Source organism: Pimephales promelas, chromosome 1 (assembly GCF_988280905.1).
Source record: "Pimephales promelas chromosome 1, fPimPro1.hap1.1, whole genome shotgun sequence".
NCBI lineage: Eukaryota > Metazoa > Chordata > Actinopteri > Cypriniformes > Leuciscidae > Pimephales > Pimephales promelas.
In genome coordinates this window covers 39587202-39599572 of record NC_142769.1, presented here as the reverse complement: position 1 = coordinate 39599572, position 12371 = coordinate 39587202, and the positions used below count along the sequence as shown (strand labels likewise).

General features: G+C 36.6%; 2 protein-coding genes across 3 annotated transcripts; both read left to right on the top strand.

The window, feature by feature from the left end:
- Window positions 1-75: 75 nt before the first annotated feature.
- b3gat3 (beta-1,3-glucuronyltransferase 3 (glucuronosyltransferase I)) lies at window positions 76-5327 on the top strand. The gene is made up of 6 exons (XM_039659908.2): window positions 76-213; window positions 336-512; window positions 606-762; window positions 1885-2239; window positions 3077-3367; window positions 4754-5327. The coding sequence occupies exons 2-6, from the start codon at window positions 425-427 to the stop codon at window positions 4850-4852; spliced, it is 990 nt and encodes a 329-aa protein (XP_039515842.2). The 5' UTR covers window positions 76-213; window positions 336-424; the 3' UTR covers window positions 4853-5327.
- A 2278-nt stretch (window positions 5328-7605) lies between these two features.
- LOC120470424 (uncharacterized) lies at window positions 7606-11157 on the top strand. 2 transcript variants are annotated; one of them, XM_089129665.1, is made up of 4 exons: window positions 7631-7714; window positions 8507-8663; window positions 8793-9434; window positions 10371-11157. In XM_089129665.1, the coding sequence occupies exons 3-4, from the start codon at window positions 8826-8828 to the stop codon at window positions 10515-10517; spliced, it is 756 nt and encodes a 251-aa protein (XP_088985791.1). In that variant the 5' UTR covers window positions 7631-7714; window positions 8507-8663; window positions 8793-8825; the 3' UTR covers window positions 10518-11157. The 2 variants fall into 2 exon arrangements, with proteins under 2 accessions (XP_039515938.2, XP_088985791.1); XM_039660004.2 differs by lacking the exon at window positions 8507-8663 and having other exon boundaries at window positions 7606-7714.
- The last annotated feature ends 1214 nt before the right edge of the window (window positions 11158-12371 follow it).

Below are 12371 nucleotides of genomic sequence, written 5' to 3'. Positions count from 1 at the left end.
CATGCTTCAGGAGATCATTGACCATGTTACACATTGAAAGCGGAAGTTGTTGGTACTGCGCTGCGCAGTGGATGAATGGGATCGCTGTACATCATATTGCGCTTCTCTAGTATCGAAACGATAGAAACGCATAACGCTGTCTGTAATACACAAAATGAAGCGACCGGAAAGGATTTATTCATCTCAACTTAACCTTAATGCACATCACTGAGTGTAATTTATTAAAATACATTAGTTGTTGCTGTAAATTCATAACTGTTACTGAAATAGATATCTGATTTTATTGGAAGTGTTATTTGGGAAGCTGCAAACCATCCCATTTTTTCCATCATCAGTTATGATGCATTCACATGAGCTGTCTTCATGATCACCGGTTTCATCGCCCTTTCTCCGTCAGTCTTGGTCTCTGCATCAGCAGGTCATCATGAGGATGAGGCTGAAGCTGAAGACTGTGTTTGTCATGTACTTCATGGTGTCACTGCTTGGACTCATCTATGCGCTGATGCAGTTGGGTAAGGCTGGAATCATCACTAACACCATCCTTACCTTGTTCCTTCGGCCTTGAACCAGCCCTTGTTAACCATGACAGTGAATCTTCTCCGCAGGTCAGCGCTGTGACTGTAGTGATCATGGCATGTCTAAAGATCAGCAGATCTCTCATCTGCGAACGGAGCTTCAGAAGCTGCAGGAACACATAAAAACATCACAGCTGAAGAAGACTGATGTGCCCAAAATTTATGTGATAACACCCACATATGCAAGGTATGTAGGCAGCTGTTTCAAGATTACATGGAGGAATGTCATTCAGAAGGACATATACAAGTGTGCAAGGCATCAATAGAACAGTGTTAAAGTTTTTGGTACTGTTAAGGCGTCTTTACACAGCCGAGTTACGGTTGGTCTGTGCCTGCTCGAAATTCAGTGTAAAGACGCAATGCCGGATAAAAGCAAGACTAAATGATGCCTGCTCTGACCCGCCTCAACCCCTAGGATTATAGGCCATTTTGCAAGATGTAAACAACACTGGTCTAGAAACACTTCCTGTTTCAGTTTGTAACTGTTTTCTTTATTTCACATGTAAAGAAAAAATCTTAAAGATGTTTGTTTAACTTTTTGATTCAGTTTTATATGTTCTGTTGGTTTTATTTTATCCCAGCTTTTATGTAGTGTTAAAAAATTGAAACAGGAAGTGCTTCTGGACCAGTTTTGTTTACATCTTGCAAAATGGTCTATACCATTTATATACTGTTTATTCCGTTATTGCTGTGTAAATGCATCAGTGCCACCACTGAGCTTGAGCCTGACCGATGAAGGATTTTGAAGGCCGATACCGATACAAATATTTGTTGGTTTTAAAATCCGATATATCAAGTCAAGTCAAGTCACATTTATTTATATAGCGCTTTTCACAATACAGATTGTATCAAAGCAGCTTCACACTGATAACATGAAAGTAGCACAACACAGATCAACAACATTGCTAAACACTAAATAATCCCAACTGAGCAAGCTCAAAGCAAGCCAAAAGCGAGGCGACATATCGGCCGATATTTTTTTATTTTTCATTTATTTCAGAAACGCGCAACAAAACATTAACAGATTTGCCTAACATCAGTTATTTGTAGTCATTTATGAGTTTTAACTAAAATAATATGATAATGCATTTTAAAAATAAACTTCAGTCACATTGTCAAAAGTTAAAAGGACACTCAGTCAACTACACAGTAACAACATAATTTTGGGGTGAGCTATCCCTTTAAAATATCTCTAAAATGATGTTTAAAGAAGTTTGCATGTTTTGTGGATGAGAATAAAAAATAATTTGAGGAAAGTCTCAGTCTAAACTGCACAGAATTGAATCTCTCTCTTTCTCCCTCTCTCCAGACTGGTGCAGAAAGCTGAGCTCACTCGTTTGTCTCTCACCTTCCTCCATGTTCCTCAGCTCCACTGGATCGTGGTGGAGGACGCTCCCCAGCCAACTCCGCTCGTCACAGACTTCCTGGCTGCGTCTGGCCTGACCTACACCCACCTGCACAAGCTGACCCCCAAAGACAGGAAGCTCCAGGAAGGTGATCCCAGCTGGCTGAAGCCTCGGGGAGCTGAGCAGAGGAACGAGGGTTTACGCTGGCTCCGAGAGATGGGTGCTGCTGCTGAGGGAAAGGAAGCGGCTGCCCTCGAGGAGGCTGTGGTGTACTTTGCTGATGATGACAACACATACAGCCTGCAGCTTTTTGAAGAGGTGAGGTGTTTTAATGGTTAAATATACTGTATATTAGCGTGAAATGCTAATGCTTATGCTCACCAAGGCTGCATTTATTTGATCACAAAGTACAGTGATATTTTGAAATATGAATACAAATTCTTTATTTTCATATTTTCAAAATGTAATTTCTTCCTGTGATGCGAAGCTGAATATTCAACATCATTACTCCAGTCTTCAGTGTCACATGATCCTTTAGAAAACATTCTGATATGCCGATTTGCTGCTCAAGAAACATTTCTAATTATTATCAATGTTGAAAACTGATTCATATTTTTTTTTTTTTTTGGAACTGTAATTTTTTTTTTTCCAGGATTCTTTGATTAACAAAGTTAAAAAGAAAAATGTATTTAAAAAAGAATGCAATCTAATGCATCTGTACTGAATAAAAGTATGGATGGATTTCTTTCTTTCTTTTTTGATCTTACTGATCCTAAACTTTAAAACTGTAGTGTTTACCACCAGTCATATTTTTGGGCACTTCTGGTTTTGGCAGAATTTCAATGAAAGCTGAACTTGGGATCATCTCAAGTCATTTAATGGGTGTTTACAGGTTAAACATCCAGGTGGAACTGTGCTTCAGGTGTAACTGATGTTTTCTTTTGGAGTCTCAATTCCACCAAGCCTTCTCGAAACCATGCTGGGTCTGTACATAGTCTACTGGAAAATATGTATGATATAGACAAAAAAAACAAACAAATCAGGAGGCCTTGTGTCTATAGGCAAAGATGTCTATGGACACAAGGCCTCTTAATTAGTTTTTTTGTCTATATCATACTTCTTTTCCGTTCACACTCTCCTTCCTATCACCCCTAGATGCGGTACACATACCGTGTCTCTGTGTGGCCCGTGGGTCTGGTGGGCGGGATGAAATTTGAGCGGCCTGTGGTGGAAGATGGGAAAGTTGTGCGTTTCCACACTGGCTGGCGCCCCAATCGCCCTTTCCCCATGGACATGGCTGGTTTTGCAGTGTCCTTGAGGTTGGTAATGACCAATCCCGAAGCACGGTTTGACGGTGATGCTCAGATGGGCTTCCTGGAAAGTAGTTTCCTTCAACACCTGGTTACTATGGACGACCTTGAACCCAAAGCAGACTTGTGCTCCAAGGTATATCCTTTATTCTGCACATAATGTTTGGAGATTAATCAGCATTGTTGAATATTAGCTTATTTTAAGACTATTTTGTTTGTGAGGTTTCTGTTTATTAGCTCTTATGCATTATGAAAATACATTTTTGTTAGTTTGTTAATTTCTGAATAGTACAAATTTATTTGTATTTCAGGGTTAGTTTAGTAATTTTGTCACTTATTTCAGTTAGCTGCCGAGGACACATTTCTATATTTCATGTAGTTTACATTTTTCATCTAATATTTAGATTTAATTTGATTTCAATAAACAAAAAAATGAAGTATTGGCTCCCTTCCAATTCATGAGTTCCTCGCAGGAAGTTGAATAATATAGTGCAACATTCAGATTCCGGATGTCTTTAAATAGTTCTAGCATATTAAGTAACTACATCAATGTCAATCATGTGGCATCCACAAACCTAATGAGATTCGAGAGCTATGGCAGAAGGGAAATCCACTTTCGTTGGAATCATAGTTGAATGGAATCACATTTGAAAAATAAATTAAGAATTCTTTTAAAATTCCAATTCAATTTCTGAATCCCATGACCTGCTTCTCTGAATTGTTATTCAGGGATTTAAACTAATTCCGATTCAAATTTCTGTGTGGAGAATTCATTTTAAATTCCAACTCAAATAAAAAAAAGTCAATTCTTTAAGGAGTAGTTCACTTTTAAAAAAACTTTTGCTGATAATTTACTCACCCCCATGTCATCCAAGATGTCCACGTCTTTCTTTCTTCAGTCGAAAAGAAATGAAGGTTTTTGATGAAAACATTCCAGGATTTTCTCCATATAATGGACTTCATTGGGAACCAAACGGTTCAAGGTCCAAATGAGAGTTTCAGTACAGCTTCAAAAGGCTTTAAACTTATCTGGGACCCTTCGTGTCATGACTCGAAAAAAGATTTTTTCATTTTGATGAACGAGTTCGAACAGGAGAGTCACGAACGGGCATCACAGAACAGAGCAAGGCGAGCATTTGTGCTTATAAAACTTAAACTTTTGTGTTTATTTTTTTAAATGGCCACTCGTTTTGCTAGAGAAGACCCTTATTCATCGTCTGGTGTCGTTTAAAGCCCTTTGAAGCTGCACTGAAACTCTCATTTGGACCTTGAACCGTTTGGTTCCCATTGAAGTCTATTATATGGAGAAAATCCTGGAATGTGTTCATCAAAAACCTTAATTTCTTTTCGACTGAAGAAAAAAAGACATGGACATCTTGGATGACATGATGGTGAGCAAATTATCAGCAATTTTTTTTTTTAAAGTGAACCACTCCTTTAAAATCTGAATTTTTCCCAACCTTTTTTGGAATGGGTCAATTATTCTTTTATGTACTATTGAAATGATTTTCCTCTTGCTCAGGTGCTGGTGTGGCACACCCGAACTGAGAAGCCAAAGATGAAGCGGGAAGACGCTTTGCAGAAGCAAGGGTTGGGTTCAGATCCGGATGTGGAGGTGTGAGCACCACCCTTCTTTAGAACATGCCTGAACTTTACCAAACATCCACACTTCCGTAGTGCCAAACAGATTCTCTTATGTCAATGGCAAGAGGTAAATTTTAATGTACTGAAGACACTTCTGTAAGTGTGATTTCTGGGTTGGCACACCAAAGACATTAGGTGATGATTGCAGGCGAATGCAGCGACACAAAGAAACCCGCAGCTTAAAAGGAAATGGATTGTTATAATTCATCCTGCACCCCACAAACCATCCTAATCACCGGTTCACTTAAACATTATTTAAAGGGAATTGTACATATGGTGTCAATCATTAAGATGATGAGTTTGTATTTATAGATTAGAAGTGAGGTTTGCTTGAAATATATTTATTATAATATGAACTCATTATGTCTATGCTGTCTTTGTCTCTCTAGGTGTACTTGTCTTATGCCTTGATAATAAAGACTTTTTTTCCACTGATAAGTGGAGTACATAAATAGGTTAGATACGCTGTCTATTTATGCCATTAATGATCTCTTAAGTCACAATGCTTTGATTATCTTTAATCCAGGGGCGTGATGTGTACGTGGCACTGGTAAAGCTTCAGGTGACACGGTGTAAATGTACAAATGATGTCACTTGAACCTGTGAAACAACGAAGAGTGAAAACATTTAGAGAATGTGATAACATTTCTAGTTATGCACATCATCATTCTGGTGGCGATGTAAAAACTGTAGATAGCAGATAGATAGCAGAATGAAGCAGAGGTCTTCCTGTTTTACTGAATCCAAATGTAAGAATGTAAATATGTCAATCAAGATGTGAACAGTATTGGCTGCCTTCTAATTCATGAGTTGGTCACTTCACAGGAAGTTGAATATAGTGCAACAGTTTGGTCCCTTTCACATTCGGGATAAGGGAATTGATTTTTAACGATAACTAATAAACTATTAAAGACAGTTCTACTCTAAGCTACAAGGTTGTTCATTGTTCAGCTTATTTTAAATATTCATGTTTAACAGCAGAATTCCTGGTGAAAATAAAATAAATCTCCAAACAGTTGCAACAAGCAAACTGAACTCTTTAGTGCATGCCGACTCCCGTGAAACACAGCAATTGATATAAGTCTATATAATATATGATATATCTAGTTTATATGATATATAGTCTCCCTACGTTCTTAAATATTTGTATATATGCACATTTAGCAATATTTATTTCCAAAAACTTTTTAGTGATTTGTTCCAGAAAATGTTTGTTATGCTGGTTGAAAGTTTATTCACATCCTGATTGCAATCACAAAGTGTAGAGGTCTAAATGTATTTATATGTATATAAATATGGCCTGTGGAAGGAGTAGGACCATAAAATGTTTGTCCAATTATTGAATTCGGTACACTGTCATACCTCCCTGTCAATGTATGTATTAAAATTGCCTACCTAACCTTTAATCAAAAGTTTGTAATGTTATGATTCACCTTGGTTAATGGCTTATAATTCTTCAATGAAGACTCTTTAAAAAACAACAACACTTCATGAGAAAAATGAATAGGAAACACAGCTGAAAAAGTGGATGGACACTCTTGCATCTATTGATCTAATTAAAACAAGGCTTTGTCAAGCCATCATTCAAAGTTTATCTTGACTTAATTTAAGTTTACCTCAGTTTAAAATCAAATTTCACTTCTGCACACTGTTTGTGACTAGCAGTAGCAAACAGAATTAATTTGCTACTCAATTCATTTCTGAACGGTGAACAACCCTGATGTCAAAGCCCCTTCACATGTTCAAGCACCACCTGTTATGTAATGACTCTCATTGTAAACAAAAGTAGATATTTTTCTCAGGCATTTATCTCAGATGTTATCTCACTCAGAGAACAAATTCATCCTAATTTTTTTTGTCAGTCTTTCACCAGCTTTATTATGAATAATGTCTCCACGTGAGCCCCAGAAACCAGAAGGATTGAATAAGCAGGCAGTAAACTCCCGCTTTACAATGATTCAACAGTACTACAGCATCCTGTGCCCTCTTAACCAAACACTCAAGTGTAGTCACATCTGTGAAACAGCCGTTTCTCTATATCCTCGGGGGTCGTTGCCACTGGGCAGTGATGTTACTCTTCTTCAGTTTTCTATCTGTAAGCACAAGGAGAGATGATTCTTCAAATGACTACTGTTGATTAAACTATTTTAAAGCACACAATGAGATCCAAAGACAGATTTAGACATCACTCCGACGTACAATTACACATGAATACCCAAGTCTACATGCACTTTCTTAAGTATTACCCTGTAGGAGTCTCTAATGCCACACCTAATGTTTCCAGGCATATATTCATTCTCTTTTCATCACAGTTGCTTTTGTTTTTGAGCTCCCTTGTTTATTTCAACATCATTTTTTTTAAGGAAAAACATGTAAATGAGCAAGAACATTTGGGATATGTGTAATGAGTGTGTTCTTAGTGGATTAGTATTCCTTTTGGAAATGAAATTTCCTGACCGTGCATCATGTTCCCACCCAGTGAATAATCCCCAAAACACATTTAAGAGTCCTGCTCAGGTGAGTCAGTACCTCTCTGATAATGGTTCTTGGCAACACTTGCACTTACAACTTTACGACTTTTGTAGTAAAAGTTTGATACTACTGTTTGTGTATTTAGGTTTTAGTTGGCTGATACTTATTTTGAGGTTTTTGTAGGCTGCTTCCCTTCTTCAGTTAATTAAACGAAACAGAGAGAGAGAGAGAGAGAGGGGGAGGAATTAATGTGCTTGAATGACGACAGGTTCAGACAGTGTGACGATTGTGTGTGTCAGATTAAGGTGAGTTGGACCCAGAACACAAAGAGCGAGTGAGAGAAGAGTCACGCGAACACAGCCAGCAGGTAAGTCGTTCAAACTTGAGTGCTCTTGTGTTATGTATATGTTTACTGCTATAAATCAGTTTTTTGTATGTTTCTTTTTCTTAAAATGTAATGGGTTAAGCTTATTGTGAAGCAACCTTAAGGTTGGGATGGGGTAAATGATAGTTTACACATAAGAATAAGAAAATTAATAATTTTGATGTATAGAGGAAAATACAGCTTTGTCTTCTTTTTTTATGTGTAAACATTTATAATACCAAATTATATATGCTCTGACTTGGTTAACTCTGGATGCTGAAGTTAGTTTGTTTCTAAACAGAAACAGAAAAGGCTTTCAGTAAAAACAGCTTGACTTATATGTAAATAAGACAATAAGAGAATATGAGAAAATAGCACCATTTCTAAAGAGTTGAAGTCTTCAGCATGGCCTGTAAAATTAAAATTTTTGCTTGATTTATAAATCAAGTATTATATATCTGGACAACTGTTAGTTCCCAAACTGTAAGTTTTTGACATACAGTATGCAAGTTTTGTGGTCAAATATTAATCTCAGTCAATTTCTTTTGTATAGGGCTATATGAATAATATTAAAAACAAGCAATAATTACTCTGTTTAAATCTGCAAAGTATGACATATTTGTGAGTGATATTGAGTCATCTGTCTGGCACCAGCTGCAGTTCCAGCACAACCAACTGGAGTCAAAGTCAATGACAGACTTGAGCTCATCTTATCAAAAAGTCATAAAGCAGAGTGTTGGTTTAGGAGACACACTGTCCCAAATAGGAACTTACTGATATGCTGTATACACACAGAATGAACTTTGAACAGTGTGTCTATGATGACATGACTGATAAACACACACAGTGGGATGGAGGGGAAAGATAAACCTCAGGCCATGTAGACTTCACTTCGGCAGTATCATCGAGGAAGCCTGCTGCTCTTCTTGCTCTTCTTCTTTTGTTTGATTATGTAAGGAATGTTGTGGAACAATTTTAAGTAAATTCTCCGTGACAAACATTTGTCTGATCTCTTCCCAACATTTTCAACAGATGACCACGTCAAAGTCACATGTTTCCTTTTTCCTTCCTTCCTCTTTAGATTGCAAAGACTGGATTACCATCTCTCAAGACCATGACTATCGGCAAGAGCTCCAAAAAGAACAAGGCCCCTCGTTCTCCTCCTTTCCTGGACAAGGCTAATGGATTCTACGGGCGCTTGGATGAGATGTTTGGAGAACCCACACCCACAGAAGAGCAGATACGAGCCTTGAACAGAAGCAGCCAAGACAATGGGACAGTTCCAGGCTGGATAGAAGAGGATGACCATGTGGTTGATTTTAACCAGGGTATGATGGATGATGATGGGACCACTTTACTGAAGAGAAAGCCCAGCAGACTAAGTCGCCGCTGGAGCAGGATGAGCTCCAGAAAGGCAAAATATGACAAATTTACATCAGACAAACAACTGGGTAATGAGACCAACAAATCCACCTCTGTAGATCTAAACCCAGAGGTGCCGCCCACAACCCAAACCCTGGAAAACAGCGGAGAACCAGAATCAACAATGGTCCATTTCTCCATGAGGGAACATGCTGATGACCAGATTCTAATATCAGGGAAGAAGGAGAAGGAAGGAGAAGGGGAAATGGAAGACACGAGAAAACAGAAGAAGACAGAAGGCAAATTGAAAGGAGAGGCAATGGAAATTGTGAAGAGGAACACTCTCAAGAATTATCAGAAGGTAAGAATAAAGAACCGGTACTGAATGACGTTTGGGACGGGTTCGTTTCGTTAGCGTTACTCACGTTCATTCTTCGACGCTGACGGAATAGCGTTAATAATATACTCTGACAAAGTTCTTGTTCAGTGGCGCCGCGACAGCGCTACGGTTCTTTTTAGTGAATAAAAACATGCGCGCAACCAGTTCGAACAAATGACTTTAATGAGTCGGTTCTTGTTATTGAATCAAACACAACAAGGTGAGACTTACAGTTATGGTTAATGACTGGCTATAGATAAATATAGACAAATCATGCGTTTGCTCACTATTTAAATATATACAAAACATGTTTACATATTTTTGTTTCTTTGTTAGCCTATTGTTGTTAGACCCCATAAGGCTACATATTGGATAGCTTTCTCCATCATTTGAGTTGAAATGAAAGAGAACCATCATTGGTTTGGAGAGTGAAATGTTTTGTAGAGGCATCTGGGCTAAAGTTCCTTTTTCTGAATTGTGCTGAAATAAGCAGTCTGTTGAGTTCTGCCAGAGTCCACCACCCCATGGTTATGGTCCACCATAGCGCTAGCTTCATGTATGTCCGTACCCCACCCCCTTGTTTTATTAGGCCTAGTCAGTTTCTTGACCCATCTGTTAACTTACGTCACTATCCTTTATTGGTTTTGCACCTGGTCAGAGGAAAGAAGCAAGCAATAAAGGAACAACAACTCTTTTCAGTCAAATGCAAGGTGACCTTGTTTGGAGGAATGTGCAAATAACCAAATGACCCCGTCACTTCACATACATTCCATGTATTTTAATTTAGCCAATAAGGACACATTCTTTCTTTCAGAGCAATGACCCTGCAGTAAACACACTTTTAAGATGCATGTTCATATTATATAAAGGATATTGTTTTCTGTGATCAATTGACTTTATTATTTATTTCACTTTCAGGCCATGGACAGAGCTTTCCGTCGAGGATGGGAGACTTTCGTTGCCAATCTGTACAGTGTGACACTGACACCTATCTCTTCTTCTTCATCAACACCATCAGACAAAACTGAATTGAACAGGAATCGTGTTTTAGCAGAATTCCGTTAAACAGATTCACTTGTATTTTCTTTCAAATTGATGAGTAATTTCATTTATTAATTGAAATGTGCTCAAATATTTAATATGCATTGCTGTTCTTTGCTTAAAACGGATCATTATGTAACCTGACATGAGAGGTCAATATTTGAACTTTTTATCAGTGTATGAATTTGTTATCACAGCACTAACTAATGAGGCGTGTACCTGATCTTTGTTCCCTTGTTAGGAAAAATGATACTATTATTATCCATGGAAAGTTGTGTGTGTGTGTATGTGTGTGTGTGGATGCAATAACGGTTTTTGAGCTGTGAACAGAAACAGAGTTCCTGTACTTTGGCCATGAAAATGTATTCTTCAGGGCTATGTACAAAGGGTTAACTCTTAAAATTAATCTGGGAGCTCAAAGATAAAAAAAAGAAAGTCATCAACAGGTACAACATCACTGGCATTGAAGTATATAAATAACTGAGCTAAGAGATGGATTTTCTGTTCTGTAAATGTATTTATCTTATGTATCTTATAACCCAGTTTCCTATGTCATAGGCCTAAGTGAAATTAGGTTTTGTTTTTTGTTTTTTGGTAATGTCTTGTTTTATTTGCATTTTGACATCAAATCAATGCTAATAAAAAAGGAAAAGTGAAAAAAAAATCAACATGTGTTAATTGATTCTGTAAAAAACTATTGTTTTGAAAAGAGTAGTATTATGCTATTTTATGCCATGAAGAAGTCAAGAAAGAAATGTTTAACATTATGGTTGATATGGTCATTTCATCACACTAGAAGGAAGGTCAAATCAGATGCATTGCAATGTGGAATAATGACCTAAATGACTTTTGACAAAATTTGTATTAATTTGATATGGTTATATATATATATATATATATATATATATATATATATATATACATATATATATATGTTTTTTTATTTATTGTTGTAAATATTCAGATGAAATTATATATATCAGCAACCATATCACCCTGTAGCCCAACAAATTTTTAAATACTAAATCAACTATTCTATTTAAAATTTAATTTTGGCAATTTAATTTAATTGAATAATTTTTGACGGACAAAGCAGAATAGAGATGAATCTTAACAGTAAAATTATTCTGTGACTTACATAGGCATATGAATATTTACATATTTAATTGTCAAAAGTGTTAATTGACGATACATGTCATAATAACATAATAACAAAAAAACATATGCAAATGGAATGATTTAACTCAACTAACCTATAGGTTTTAATGTAAGATGTCTGAAATCTAATTCATGGAAATTCTGAATAATAACCCCATTAATTACAATAATTATTTCATTTAAAAGTAATTTTGTCTAATTTTATCTTTCTAGTTCAAAATAAAGAACTATAACCGTCACTAAACAAATCTAAAAACATTAATGTGTCCATAAATAGCTCATTAACAAATAGACACAAACATTTTTGATATTCAATATAATATAATGTCATAGGTCACTATTTCACAGAGACACAAAATGAGATCAACTGAACTCAAAACAGTTTCTGCTAACTTAATTTCACAATTGTTGATATTCAGATGAAATTACAAAATTAATAGCTATTCATCAAAAGTACTGAGATGTGATTTTGTGTCATCTATGTTCAGGAAAAAAAAGGTAAGGTGGGAGAAGGCAACTTCCCCATGTTCCCTTTATGCTTGTATCGATGACGCCATCTAGTGGGAAATGTGAAGCTTAAAAAAAAGAGTGATTGAGAAATTATCATGCAACAAAACATACTAGTTCTAAAACTATACGATACTTACCGGTACGTTCAAATAAGTAGCCATAGCTGCTACATTGTTTTGCCTCTCAGTATATATCTGCTGTTTTTATTAT